The following is a 14,614-nucleotide window of genomic DNA, read 5'->3' on the forward strand; positions in this document are numbered from 1 at the left end:
CAACTCATCTCTATTCCAAAATTGCTTAATTCTACTAATTGTCTTATGTTTTTCTCCTAAAATACTTGTCTTATTGTGGAGACAGATACCTTCCAAACAATTGGAGCAGCTATGAAACATCAAGGTCTGTTTTATCTCTTAGATAGTTCTCAAGACAGACGTAACTTGAGTATATCTAACACAAATATTTCTTTACCACATTCTACTTTCATTAATAATGTTAGTCCTTATAACTTGTGGCATATGAAACTTGGTCATCCATCTGATAAAATTTTACAGCTTCTTCTTTCTGATCATTCTGATATTTTTTCTCCTTCTATTATTCCTTGTGATGCCTGTGCTTTTGCGAAACAAAAACGTCTGAAATATTCTTCCAGCACGAGTAAATCTCTTCAATTTTTTGAACTTATCCATGTTGATATTTGGGGCCCGATTTCTGTCTCTTCCATTGATGGATACAAGTTTTTTTTTACTATAGTTGATGATTATAGCATATTTACTTGGATTCTTTTTCTTAAAAATAAAATAGAAGTCAGATCTCTTCTTCAAGACTTTATTATTTTGACAGAAAATCAGTTTTCTTGCAAGCTTAAGAAAATACATTCTGATAATGGCAAAGAGTTTCTTCTTAATGATTTTTATAATAGCAAGGGTATTTTTCATGAAACTTCTTGTGTTGCAACTCCTCAACAAAACAGGATTGTTGAGAGAAAGCATCAACATCTTTTTAATGTGTGTCGTGCTCTTCTTTTTCAAGCAAAAATACCCAACATTTTTTGGTCCTATTCCCTTAAATTGGTTGTTCATCTAATTAATAGGTTACCCACTCCTTTTCTCAGTAATCAATCTCCTTATGAATTGGTCTATTCTACTAAATCCAATTTTTCTAATCTAAAAGTTTTTGGTTGTTTGGGTTACGCTAGTTCTGTCAATACTGGAAGAACTAAATTGGATTCTTGAAGCTTAAAATGTGTTTTCCTTGGTTATAAATATGGAACAAAGAGATATGTTTTGTATGATCTTCACTCCAAGTCTATTTTTGTGACTAGAAATGTTATCTTTCATGAAAATATTTTTCCTTACTCATTCTCTTTGTCTTCTGATAACTCTATTTCTTCAATTGATGATTCTCATAATTATGATATTAGCATGTATGATTTTCCAGCTTCACCTGTTTCACATGCCACTGACCTTACTACGGACCCTGTTACTAGTATTGTTTCTGATACTGCTGAAGTTATTGATCTTGATCTTAGAACATCTCATAGAGTGAAAAACAGGCCTCGATACTTAGATCAATATTATTGTGGTGTTGCTTCCACTTCATGCTCTACTTTTTCTACACCTTATCCAATGCATTCTTTTGTTTCTTATGATAATTGTTCTTCTGACCATACTGCTTTTTGTCATAATATTTCTGCCCAAGCTGAACCTTTCTCCTTTAAAGAAGCTGCTCAACACAATTGTTGAAAATATGCTATGGATGCCGAGTTACATGCTCTTGACTGAAACCAGACTTGGACTTTAGTTCCTCCTTCTTTTGGCATCAAGCCAATTGGTTGTCGTTGGGTTTACAAACTCAAACATAAACCAGATGGCACAGTCGATAGGTTTAAAGAACGATTGGTGGCTAAGGGTTTTACTTAAACCGAGGGAATTGATTATTTTAAAACTTTCTCTCCTGTTGTTGAACTTACTACTGTCTGCATCCGTTTAGCCTTGGCCTCTACTAGTGATTAGTTTATTCATCAATTGGATGTTGACAATGCTTTCCTCCATGGAGACTTACATGAAGAGATCTATATGAAGCCTCCACCTGGTCTTTCACTTCCCCGGCCAAATCTTGTTTGTAAGCTTAACAAGTCTCTATATGGTTTGAAACAAGCCAGTTGTAATTGGAATCAAAAATTAACTTCAGAGATACTTCTTCTTGGTTACACACAAAGCTCTACTGATCACTCTCTCTTTGTGAAGAAATATGCCTCTGATATTACTACTTTATTAGTTTATGTCGGTGATGTGGTTCTCACTAGCAATAGCATTGCTGAAATTAATACTGTAAAAGCTCATCTTCATTCTAAATTTCATATTAAAGATCTTGGCCCTATCAAGTATTTTTTGGGCCTTGAAGTTTCTCGTTCTCTTAATGGATTAGTTTTGAATCAAAGGAAATATTGTTTGGACCTCATTTCAGAGACATGATGCTTGGATGTAAACCTGCACCAACACCATCTGATCCTTCTATCAAACTTCATGCCGACGAGGGAGCTCTTCTAGCAGATCCTTCTTCCTTTCGGCGTCTGATTGGACGATTACTTTACTTGACTAACACCAGGATATTAGTTTTGCTATCCAAAAACTCAGCCAGCTTGTTTCTTCTCCGCGTGAACCACATATGTAGCAGGCTTTACAGATCATTCGGTACTTGAAAAATGCTCCTGGATATGGCCTTTTGTATAAATCCAACACCTCTTTTAAAATTCATGTGTTTTCTGATTCTAATTGGGCAACATGTGCCACTACCCGACGCTCTATTTCTGGATATTGTGTTTTCTTAGGCACCTCTTTGGTTACTTGGAAGTCTAAGAAACAAACCACTGTTTCATGGTCTTCTTCTAAGGCTGAGTATCGCGCCTTGGCATCCCTGGCATGTGAACTACAATGGATTTAATACCTTTTTCAAGATTTACATTTTTATGTACTCACTCCCTACACTGCCTTTTGTGACAATAATTATGCTATTCACATTGCCAAAAATCTCACTTTTCATGAGAGAACCAAGCACATAGAACTTGATTGCCACATTATTCGACAAAAGCTTGTTGATGGTCTTATTCACCTTCTCCATGTTTCCTTCTAGAAGTCAACTTGCTGATATGTGTACTAAGTCCTTACATCCTTATACTTTTCGGGTTGCTACTTCCAAGTTGGGTCTTTACAATCTTCATGCCCACCTTGAGAATGGGTGATAAAGATATTATATATCTCATGCTTTTATTTATATTAATAGAGATATCATATATTTGATTCTCTTTTATTATTATCAAATATTCTATTTTATTTTGTTTTTACTTTTCCCTCTATATAATGGGACATTGTACTCTATATATTGAACAGAGGTTCTAATAAATAAAATAGAAAACTCTCTTGAGTTAGTTTTTACCCAAACATTTCTTGTACGTTTTTTGTACGCATCCTTTCATCTTTCTCTCATGACTTATACATTTCTAACAAAATAGTTTATCATATTTCTTCATTTATTGATATTTGTAAACTTTTGAAGTACATAAGATAATGAGTGATTAAGAAGATGAAAAGGTTAGCAAGAGGATACGAGAAATCTTTCCAAGAGAAATTGAGAGAAAATTTTCAGCATTGGTTTGCTTTTAGGATAACTTTAATTCATATAATTAAATTAAGTTGTATATTTATAAATTTTAATAGTTGTAATTGAATTTTTATTGAAATTTTTTATCTACTAAATAATCAATTTTTTTATATTTATAATTAACTTTTTGGGATTTAATTTTTCGTTAACTAGAAATCGTGATGTTATATTATTTTTTTTATTTTTATTACTTGTTTTCACGTTTTGAAAATATGATATTTTATAACTAATATAAATGATATTACAATTAATATAAAATGATAAAAGATATTTATTATTTTTATTAAAGAGTTAGAAAAGAAAATTATAAATGATATTAGAGATGTCAAAGTGAGCTCGAACCCGTGAGTCAACCCGACTCACCACGGGTTCGAGCCGGGCCGGGTTGAAAAAACAAAAACTTTTGTGATTATGGGTCAAAACGGGTTAAGCTCACTTAACCCACGGGCTATGCGGGTTCGAGCCGAGTTTGAGTGAGCTGACCCACCAACCCACCTAACTTAATAAAATTAATTATTTTAATATTAGGTTACAGAACTGGAATCCCTAAATTGAATTGGAATTCAAAATCCCTAATTGCAATCCTCTTCTTCGATACACTTCCACGACAGACGAATCAAAATCACTGAGCTCCTTTCCCTTCCCTCTGAATCACGATCACGGTAATGGTGGTGCCTCCATTTGGTGGTGGTCGTCTGGTCTGAGGCGTGGTGGTCGTTCGTCGTGTGTCTACGGCGTGGTGGTCGTTCATCGTGTGTCTACGACGTGGTGGTCGTTCGTCGTCTGCGGCAAAACGGTGTATTCACACCCCATAGGTTTGAGCGATCTGCACCTGTATTCACACGTCCTCTGCAGATTCTGAGTTTCCAACCCTAAGGTGCATTTCTATCTCTTGTCGCTTGTCGCTCATCTATGGGGTTCTTATTCTCATGCTATCTTCAGACGTTTGTTTGACTGTCGTCTGGTCTGTGCGTGCTCATTGGTGGTCTGAGTGGTCTACGACGATGCTAGAGTCGACGTTGGTGGCCATTTGTTAGTGTTGTGCACTGGTCTGCGACGACGTTTGGCCTCTCTGCGTTAATTGGAGTTTCTGTGGTGAGAATTTTGGTGTTTCTCAATTTCCTTTTTCTTGTTAAATGTTTGAGTCGATTGTAAATTAGTTTTAGCAAGGTGCAATACAGCTCGTCTGGTATTTGTTCTTCAATGGTGGAAATTGTTGTTAAGGTCCTTGAATATACAGTTATTCGAAACTCTAATCAGTCATTGAGTGTGTTTTCCATTTGTTAAATTAGTTATCGAGATTTGTGAGGCGAGTACTAATTTGACTTGAGCAATGCATATTCAGGGAATCTAAGTGCAATTTTCATCATTGAATCACTAGCATGACCAGCTGTAACGGTCTTTTCGGATTTTTTTTCTCATAGGCACTTGTAAGAAAAAAATGAAATAAACTTTTGCAGAAAAAATTTAAAAAAAATAAAAAATTTAATTTTGTATGCGGGTTGGTGAGCCAACCCACTTAACCCACCAACCCGTGGTGGGTTGAGCCGGGTTGTAAAAAATCTGGCTCACCTTAAAGTGAGCCGGATTGGACTCACTCGTTTTCTAACCCGGCCCGTGGTGAGCCAACCCGTGTGAGCCGGGTTGACTCACTTTGACATGTCTAAATGATATAATATAAACAGTCTCTTATTATCCGATGTGATAAGATAGAAAAAAAAATTAGAAGAAAAACAAAGATTTATTATTATTATTATTATTATTATTATTATTATTATTAAATGAGAACAATGAGTAATTCTTTATAAAGTTTTTATTTTTTAGAATATCCTTTTAGGAATTCTCCTATTTTTCTGTTAAATTCTAATTTGGTTTCTATTTTTTTAAGATTCGATTTGTGATTTTAGCAGCAAAGACAATCATTCGAACCAATTAATTTTAATTATAGAATAAGTTCAAATTTTAATCTTATTTTTTGAGTCAATTTGTGTTTAACATGCATGTGATCCTAGGAGTGTTGCATGTGGTTGTAATGAATTCTTAAGAATTTCTTGATCTTCTATGATTTCAATGATATGTTTGGATCATTAAACCAATAATCTCTGCGTTTTTTGAGTTGTTGGAAGAACGTAAAAGGTAAAGGTTGAGTTTTTTGTTGAGAGTGAAGTTAGTTTTGAGTTAGTATAGTTCATTTATTTGAATTTTGAATTTTTTTTTTTGTTTTATTTGGTTCTGTCTCTATATTTAAATTTACAATTTTGATGAAGTCAAATGTGAATTGATCGCTTGGAATTTTAGAATTTTGATGTAATTGTTTTTATAATATATATATGATGAATTGAAGTTTTCGATATATTTTATTCGCTGAGAAATGTGTTTAATTTATTAGCAGTGGATTTATACGAATAATAGATTATTGTATCAATAGATTGTGAAGTTAGTTATTCTTAAGGAACTTTTAAGAAACACGATACTATTACGTTTGGTTTGTATGAGATGTTAAACGATAGAAACTGAAATAAAATTATTCTGATTCTACTAATATTAAAGAAAAAGAAAAAAAAGTTTAGAAGTAAGAGTCGATGGAAGTTTTACTTTTTATTTCAGTTAATTTATTTTTAAAATACTATTGTAATTTTTATTTACACTTGAATAATTGTACATCACCTTATAAACTTTGTTTCCATACATTTCGTGATATAATTAGGTAATCTGATTATCAATATTTGGTAAAAAAATGTTATATTGGAATTGTTCCATCCAATATATATTTAATAAAAATAACAAAATTTATTTGTAATTTTATAATAACCAAATTAAAAAAACAACAACAAATTTTTAATCCATGCAATAAAAAAAATAATTTGATAGAAATTTAATAAAGTACTCAAATTTAGAAAAAATAATTAAAATTTATTTAAACTTTAAAATAATTAGTATTTAAAAAAAAGAATAGAAGAATAACATAATGATATTAAAACTGATATTAATAATAATGTCAGGAGGGACAGTAAATTAAATATCATTTATTAGAAAATAACAAGGTATAAATACACATTTGGTACTCAAACTTTTTTGAAAAGTTCAATTTGATACCAAAACTTTTGGTTTGTTCAATTTAGTACTCCAATTTTCTAAAGAGATTCAATTTGATCCTCTCCGTTAAGTTGGAGTTAATACCGTGTCCTACGGACACGTGTCAAGCCATGAAATTTTTTATTTTTTTTATTTTTCTTTTCAAAAAAAATTAATTTTTTTTCAAAAAAAATTATTTTTTTTCAAAAAATTTTATAAACTGTCACGTGTCAGTTTATCATCGTGCCACGTGTCAGCTTACAATCATGATACGTGACAGTGTAATAATTGTTTTCAATTTAGTACCCCAATTTAAATTTTTGGTTCAATTTAGTACCCAATTTTTTAAAATCATCCAATTTCGTTATCTTCCATTTGAGACCAAATTAGTAAATAAGCTTAATTACAACCAATATATACATGTTACAATAACTTTTTCTAATATATACATCAAATCATTCTACCTAAATACTTAAATTATTTTATTTTTTACATTTTAACCTTTGTAATTTTTTATACATGAAATTTTTTACACTTGTAAAAAATAAAATAATTTGAATATTTAGGTGTAGTGATTTGATGTATAAATTCAAAACAATTATTTTAACATGTTTATATAAGTTATAATTAAGCTTATTTACTAATTTGGTCTCAAATAGGAAAGGACGAAATTGGATCATTTTAAAAAATTTGGATACTAAATTGAACCAAAAATTTAAATTAGGGTACGAAATTGAAAACAACTATTACACTGCCACATGTCATGATTGTAAGCTGTCACGTGGCACGATGATAAACTGACACGTGGCAGTTTATAAAATTTTTTGAAAAAAAATATTTTTTTTTGAAAAAAAATTAATTTTTTTTGAAAAAAAAAATAAAAAAAATAAAAAATTTTATGGCTTGACACGTGTCCGTAGGACACGGTATTAACTCTAACTTAACAGAGATGATCAAATTAAATCTCTTTAAAAAATTAAAATACTAAATTGAACATTTCTAAAATTTAAATACCAAATTGAGCTTTAAAAAAATTTGGATACCAAATATATATTTATACCAAATAAGAATAAGTGTAACACTCATTACATGAACTAAAGTTTCTGAAAAAGTTGTAGAAGCCCCAAAATCTATACAATACTTGGATAAGACGTAAGAATCATAAATATGCATGTATCTATTTGGATTATATTAATCAATTTGTTGAGAAAAAGAAAATAAGCAGAAGCTTTTCTCATAGAAAGTTCATGTCAAAGATCGATTCATTGATTCTCTTCGATGCACACATTAATTATATACAGTGGCACTGTGCAGCAATCATCACAGCTATAGTAGGAAACAAGGTGACCACAAATCTTAGATGCATGTGATTTACCAGTATTTGAAAATCACCATCATGCTACTTTTATTTATAATTTAAAACATTAACAAATACTTTTTTCAAATTAAAATTAAAATTTGATTTAAACTTACATACAGTTTATTTCAACTTAATTTTTAGTAATCACATTTATTTTAATTTTATTTTATCAAATAAAACCTCTTTATTTTAAGTAACAACTCACAATTTCTTTTGACATAATTAAACTCATTATATTTCATTTTAAATGTAAAAGTAAAATTGTAATTTTATTAATGAAAATATTTTTCTTTTACTCTACCACACTCCCATGACATCACTTTTTTCTCCCATTTTCTACATTTTTCATCATCTTATTTGTAATACAAATCCTCTCGTAAAAAAAAAGAAGAAAAACTCAAATAAAATTTGAAAACTTAATTTAAATTTCTAGCATTTAGTAAAAATTATGCATGAGTTTTATATATGATGAATAAAAATGTAAGTTGCAGTATAGGTGGGACCCTAAAGAAAGAGTGAAGGTACCATGTGGTAGGATCTTAGTAAGGACAGGTCCCTATCAGTGGCAGAAGCCATATTCATTTATCACTCTTTCTGTCCCTTCCCTTGGCATGGACGTGCAGTTCTGAAAAGCATCTCACCCACATCAAAAAGTAAGAGAGAATATCTCATCTTTTTTCTTCTCTCACTCTTCTTATAATTTATTCATATCAAACATTTTACCTAAATTTTCCATTCATTTAGAGAATACTTATGTAATTTATTTAGAGTCAACAGCAATCTTCTGCCTTCATTCTTATAGTTTAAATTTTTTATCAAAGTCAAAGTATATCAATAAACATAGTTTTACATTTGTTACATGTGCTTATTGGTTGTTATTTATTTTTTTATATTTATGAAGAAGTGGAAACACTTGAAAGATGGATAAACACTTGTTATAAAAGAGGACCATTAAATGTACAACATTTAATGTTCTTCACCAATATTCAAGTAAGCATTCAATGCTTGCAATCAAATGCCTCTGATATTGATTTTGTGACAAACGAAGAGTTAAACAAAAAACAAAAAAACAAGGAAAGAAAACCTCAAATTACTAAAACCAATTTTGTAAGCTACAATGTGTCTCCAAATCTTGATGAACAAATGTTTGGCTTCTTCTTTCTTTTACAACTCTACTATTGTATTGTATATATATAGAGAGTATATAGATTTTTTATGTCTATCTATGTATAATCTAGTGTGAGATGATTAGATTATAGCTATTAAGGCGACAAGTGGATAATTTTCATCCACGAAATGTATTTTCTAACAATGAAACTTGAAAGTTGGTGAAGTTGATTGAAGGCAAGAATGCTTTTAGTTGCAAGAAAATTATCAAGGAAAAATATCACTTCTATAACATATGATGAAACTACTATGTAATAATCTTTAAGATTTAACTAGTAATGAAAGGCTATATCTTGAAAGAAGAGGTGAACTACAATTTTATGATTTTGGATTATTACTATTTCAAACTATAGGTATAAAAAAAATCCCAATAAAATCACCAACCTACAAAATGGATGACATTTCAAATTATAGTGAATGGTATTTTCTCAAAGAACAATACCTTTGATAACAAGACATGCAATTGAATTTTTGTTTTGATAAATTAAAAATCTTGGCCCTGTACATATTAAGTAAATGTTGACTGAAATTCTCAATCCACGATGGTTTCATGGCTATGTAATATTTTTCTATGAATGTACAATGAAAGAGAAAGTAAACGTGGAAATAATAATAATAATAAGCACAAATTATACAGTTTAAAGGGACAAAAGGGAAACTTTAAGCACCCACTTTACTTCTTTTTGAAACCCATTTTTTCTTTTCTTGGCTTTTGTTTTGTTTCTTCACATATCTCTCTCTGCATCTCTGATAATACAATTGGCTGGCATTTGCCGTGCAATGTGGTTCTGTAACTGAGCTTCTGTACCATTGTGGGTCCAACAACAGTCTTTTACACCTTTGATTTTTAGTATACCCATAAACTTGTCTTTTGCTTTCAGATTTCGATTCTTTACCCTGCCACATACACCCTCATGGTTGCATTGCATTGCATGCAAAAACAAAATGCTCCAGTTCTTTCTTTTACGCCACTTTCTGTGTTTTTTTTTTCCTCTTGATTAACTACGTGTACAAATGAGGTTTAGCAACATTTATTTTCAGTATATATTGATGAAGAAATGAGAGGTGTAATAGATAAAGAGATATATACAAATCTATGGTTGCATAAATTGCATGCCAAAACAATGGTCCAGTTGTTTTATTAATGACACTTATTGTGATTGTCTTCTAGTTTCCTTGGACTTGGCTTCATTTCTTTAGTATTGTGCTTGAATGAAGTCATGTTTATAGTTATATAAAATAGGTGCTGTTAGTCTGGCTTTTGTACCACAAGTAGTTCACGTTTGCTAGGGTAACAAGCTAGTTGCACATACTGGATGCACAACTACCTAAACCTGAAAATTGAAGATTATGATTACACGAGGAACTGACAACTATTTTGTCCTTCGGTTGAAGCTATATACTTTTTGTCTCTGCCAAATCAGATGTTTATTATCATATGAATTTGTTAGCATTCATCTAAAGAATACATAAAATTTTAACATTGAAATGAGATATTAAACGGAAAGAGTGAATTAAAGTAAGAGGAAAGGTGGGAGAAATGGATTGTGGATTTGGGTCTCTGGTTACAAATACTACAGTATTAACATCTAACATTTGTCTGTAAAAATAATATTACATGTGATGCTCCGACACGCTTCATAAATGGCGTATCCCGTGTCCGACACGTATCGAACACCGACACTCGTACGATACTTGTAGGACACACTATGTTCAATCTAAAAAATATTTTTTTATCTTTGACATGATTTTGATAATTAAAATAAGGAACAAATCTTATTTTATCACTACTTTTCGCATATTGAATATTAGATAGATTGATTGAATTCATTTTTGTGTTAATTGACATTGTGTTAGTTGACAGTTTTAAATTTAACATGTATATACACAACGTGTCTCATGTCTTATGATTTTTCAATTTAACCGTATCTTCGCATCCGTGTCGGTGTCATATCCGAGCAACATAACATGGAATGGAACCAATACATTGACATAAGCATGCTGGTGTCACAATCATTTGCTCACAAGTGAATAAAATGGTTTTACTTGTCAGTAGTTTAATAGCAAACGTCCTTAAAACCTTCAGAAGTAACTCAGTTTGTATAAGAATCATGAAATCATACTAAAATTCTCATGAATGTCTAAGCTAAACTAGAAAAACACAGTTCGAACAGCCTTCTAATCAGCCTACACTTTTTGCCTTATAATAAAATGCAAATCCTACAGGTCTTCAATTTTTTTCTGCAGCAATGATATTTATGCTGCACATGCTATATCAACCGATTACATGTCATTTAAATAAAACTATCTAGAAATCGAATGGCATTCCCGAAGAGTTATCATTAGCAGTAGAACATGAGCTTCTTGATGTTTTCACTAAGTTTAGGTAGAGGTGCTGTCTTTGGAGGAGCAGCTCTGGATAGTGTAGATGTGTTTCTGAACAAACCTAAGGACTCTGATCTCTGGAGGTAGAGTCTGCCTCTGTATGCAGCTAAATGGGCATAATATGCTGGAGGCACCAAAGAAATTGGCTTGGTGCACCTGACAAAAGTGTAGCATAAGTTGTAAACCAGTTTCTGCAGTTCATCAGAAGTAAACTGGTTTTCATCCCACAAGACATGGTAGTGAGTTGGCCTACTTGTTCCTTTCACACCCCAATGGCTACAAAGGTAGAAATCAAATTCATTTGGATGAGTGATCACTGAATCAACCACAGTCCCTGGAGGAATGTTTTCATATAGAAAATGGTTTTGGGTTGAAGAGTGGTCAGTTTCAAGGGGAAACAACCTTGTGTGATGCCTCTTTTGCACAACTACAAAAGTAATGGAAGGTTTGTAACCAGGAAACCTTGTGCATGCACACCTGATTGACTGAAGTTCGTCTTCCAACACTTTGTAAAACTGAGTTTCACTGACTCCATCTCTGAAGAAAATAATTCTGCTGGGGAGTTTCTCTACCTCCTGGTAAAAATCATCGAGAAGTTCCCCCACCATTGCACCAAGATCCTGAATGATTTCTTGTCTGTGTGTTTGAGACCTTATTCTTGAAATGTATTTGTTTGCTGTCGGCCAATTCATGCTACCGACAACAGCAGCAACGGATGGACTGAAATCATCAAGAGGGTGAGGATGTGTCACATCTGCACCCATGAATATCACTGGCTCATCGATATGAAAGAGACGTGGTAACTGTGAAGGCAATGAGTTGTACAAAGCAACCGTGCATCCACCAACTTTGGCATTGATTTTGAGGGCCAAATTAGCCAAAAATTGTGAGCTCAACTTGCTGAGATTGGGGTACAGGCAGCATTGGCTCACAACACCAACACTGGTCTCGGCAATTCGTTTCAAGTCTGCATACCCTTTGTGTTTTCTCTCCATTATGCAAATAAGAAGCTGGAGTTTGTTTGAGGCAGTCCTCTGGATCCTCTTGAGCTTAGATTCCAAAAGGGTGACATTGTTAAGAATCTGGTTTGATTCAAACTGGGGAGCAATAACTGTGTTCTTGTTGAGAAAAATGCCCAATTGTTCACACCTTTGAGATAACTGGTTTACGAATCTGGGGACATTGGACTTCTGCTCAGGCGTGCCCCCAAAACTAATCAGTGCCCACCTTTCAATAGTAGTTCCTTCAGAGACATGGCCATCAAGAAGGTTCCATTGCCGGTCATGACGCGAAGGAGTCAAGTTTCTCACATGACCTCCATCTCCAAGCTTAAGTTTGGGAGGGAAAAGAATTCTGCCAGTCAACTTTGTCATTTCTCTCGAGACATGGAGCTTGAATTCTTTTTCCTGATCACCACTGCCAAAAAGATTAAATTTGTAGACATTAGAAACTAATACATAAAGCAATATGAATATTTCGAAATAAACAACCAAAGGATCCATAGAAAGTGCATAAGAACCATTAATAATATCTATTCAACAAGAAAACTGTTAGGTAAACTTGTTGTCAACAAAAACATGGTACTATAGTAACATAACATGTAATTAAACTACCTGGTAGGCCCAACATTTCCTCTCATGACTCCTTCAATAATGGTTTTTCGTTCTCCCGGTCTTTGGCAGCCCATCTTGAGTATTCGTGCTGTCTGATCATCACTGAGTTTTCCAAGGAACTTCTGGCCTTCACAGATCACACAAAGCTCCATAGGGAGATAACAAGGTTTACTCCTACTAATTTGCAAGCATGGCAATTTTCTGAATTGTATGTCATAGTTATAGTGATCTTTAAAGTAATTAACCAGCCTCAGATTCTTGCCATCTCTGTCAGCAAACCAAAGGTTTTCAGTAGCCTCCTCAGTCAAGCCATAGACACGGTATCTCTGAACAGTTTCCCTATGGCAAACAAAGACCCTGATGTTCTTCAATGACTTCTCAACTTCCTTCCTCTCTTCACCAGTTAATTGAGCTGTCTTCCTTTGAGAAAGGTCTCGAAGGAACTCAAGACGTTTCTGCAGGTATGCAATCACTCCGATGCTCTCATGGAAAGCAGTTACTGAGAAATCCACATTGAGAGCTAATCCTTGTTGTGTTGGCCTGAGACTCTGAAAGAAGCCTCTCAATCCAACAGCTCCTCCACCAATGTCTTTGCTTCTTCCCATTGAACTTGAATAGAATGACCTTCCAACAGGTATGCATTTCTCAGTAGGGCTCTCCCTAAGAACTACATCCAAAGCATGCAGATAATCCTGTGGAAGTGGAATCCAGTCATCACCCTCTTTGCTCAAGTAGTTAGTCAACTCCTTCCCATTGATTTTTGAGACCAACTTGATATTTATCCTGAAAAGTTTAAGCTTTTCATGCTTCTCTCTCAAGTCAGAGATTTCTCCATAAGGTGATGCAAGCTTGGCAGAGGGGATTGGGAGGCTTATGTAGAACTCCAGCTTATCATTTTGGAACTCAACTGGACTGAAAAGATTCTTTCTGCCATCATATGCTGGAGTAGCACCTGAGAGGACAGCAGAATTGTTATTAACCAACTTGTGCTTGATAGCTCTGGCGATATCCTTGGAGGGATGGGGTGTGATTTCAACATTGTAATGATATATGTTCTGTGATGGATCAAATTGTACCAAAAAGTGGTTGGCAAGAAGAGAGATGACAGAGCCTTCTTGGCCACCAGAGTCTGGTCTCTTTGCAACAATCACTGACTGTGGCTTCCTCGCCGGAATGAGTTTCTTCCCATCATTTCCTTTGAGGGATGCCTTAGATTGCTGCTGGAGTTCCTTCGGAGCGGAGTCGGTGTAAGAAACAACATGGTTCATCATATTTTTTTTCCAATTTATGCAGTGAATGAGTGTGGAAAATTACACAGCAGAGTGTGAACATGGAAGCAACTGGAAAAACGTGTGGATTGAAAAATGTGAAGATTTACATAAAGAGGCGAAAGTAGAGGAGAAAAGTGAAAGGTGCAGAGGGATGAAAATGGTGGAAGTGAGTAAAGGAAGTGACAGAGATAGTGGAAAGAATGGAAAATTATATGAGATTTGGATTGAAGAAGAAGAAGAAGAAGAAAGGTATGAAAGAGAAGAAGAAGAAGGGGAAAGAAAGAGGGAGGGAAAAAGGTTTTAATGAGTGGTCAAGTCAAGAAGGTTGTACAGGTGTATCTTACGTGAGTGATTC

The 14,614-nt window shown here is 33.4% G+C and overlaps 1 protein-coding gene and 1 long non-coding RNA gene across 2 annotated transcripts; one reads left to right on the forward strand and one right to left on the reverse strand.

Annotated features, from left to right (window-relative positions):
- The first annotated feature begins 3,717 nt into the window (after positions 1 to 3,717).
- LOC146888457 (uncharacterized) lies at positions 3,718 to 5,741 on the forward strand. Its single transcript, XR_014992886.1, has 2 exons — positions 3,718 to 4,265; positions 4,331 to 5,741. It is a non-coding gene; the product is annotated as an uncharacterized LOC146888457 (long non-coding RNA).
- Positions 5,742 to 11,091: 5,350 nt separating this feature from the next.
- Positions 11,092 to 14,614, reverse strand: LOC114171058 (protein argonaute 7-like). The gene is made up of 2 exons (XM_028056329.2): positions 12,989 to 14,614; positions 11,092 to 12,791 (listed from the first exon to the last, which is right to left on the reverse strand). Exons 1-2 carry the CDS (start codon positions 14,257 to 14,259, stop codon positions 11,333 to 11,335), a joined length of 2,730 nt encoding a protein of 909 aa, XP_027912130.1. The 5' UTR covers positions 14,260 to 14,614; the 3' UTR covers positions 11,092 to 11,332.

The sequence above is a fragment of the Vigna unguiculata genome, chromosome 2 (genome assembly GCF_037176805.1).
Source record: "Vigna unguiculata cultivar grain cowpea cultivar isolate G323 ecotype 2 chromosome 2, ASM3717680v1, whole genome shotgun sequence".
Lineage (NCBI taxonomy): Eukaryota > Viridiplantae > Streptophyta > Magnoliopsida > Fabales > Fabaceae > Vigna > Vigna unguiculata.

What these genes read in the sequence shown, in the direction of transcription:
- LOC114171058 (XM_028056329.2), bottom strand. Translation starts at nt 14,259, where the DNA reads ATGATGAACCATGTTGTTTCTTACACCGACTCCGCTCCGAAGGAACTC. An exon ending in GGAAATGTTGGGCCTACCAG is followed by an intron (nt 12,792 to 12,988) that starts GTAGTTTAATTA and finishes TCTTTTTGGCAG; the next exon opens with TGGTGATCAGGAAAAAGAAT.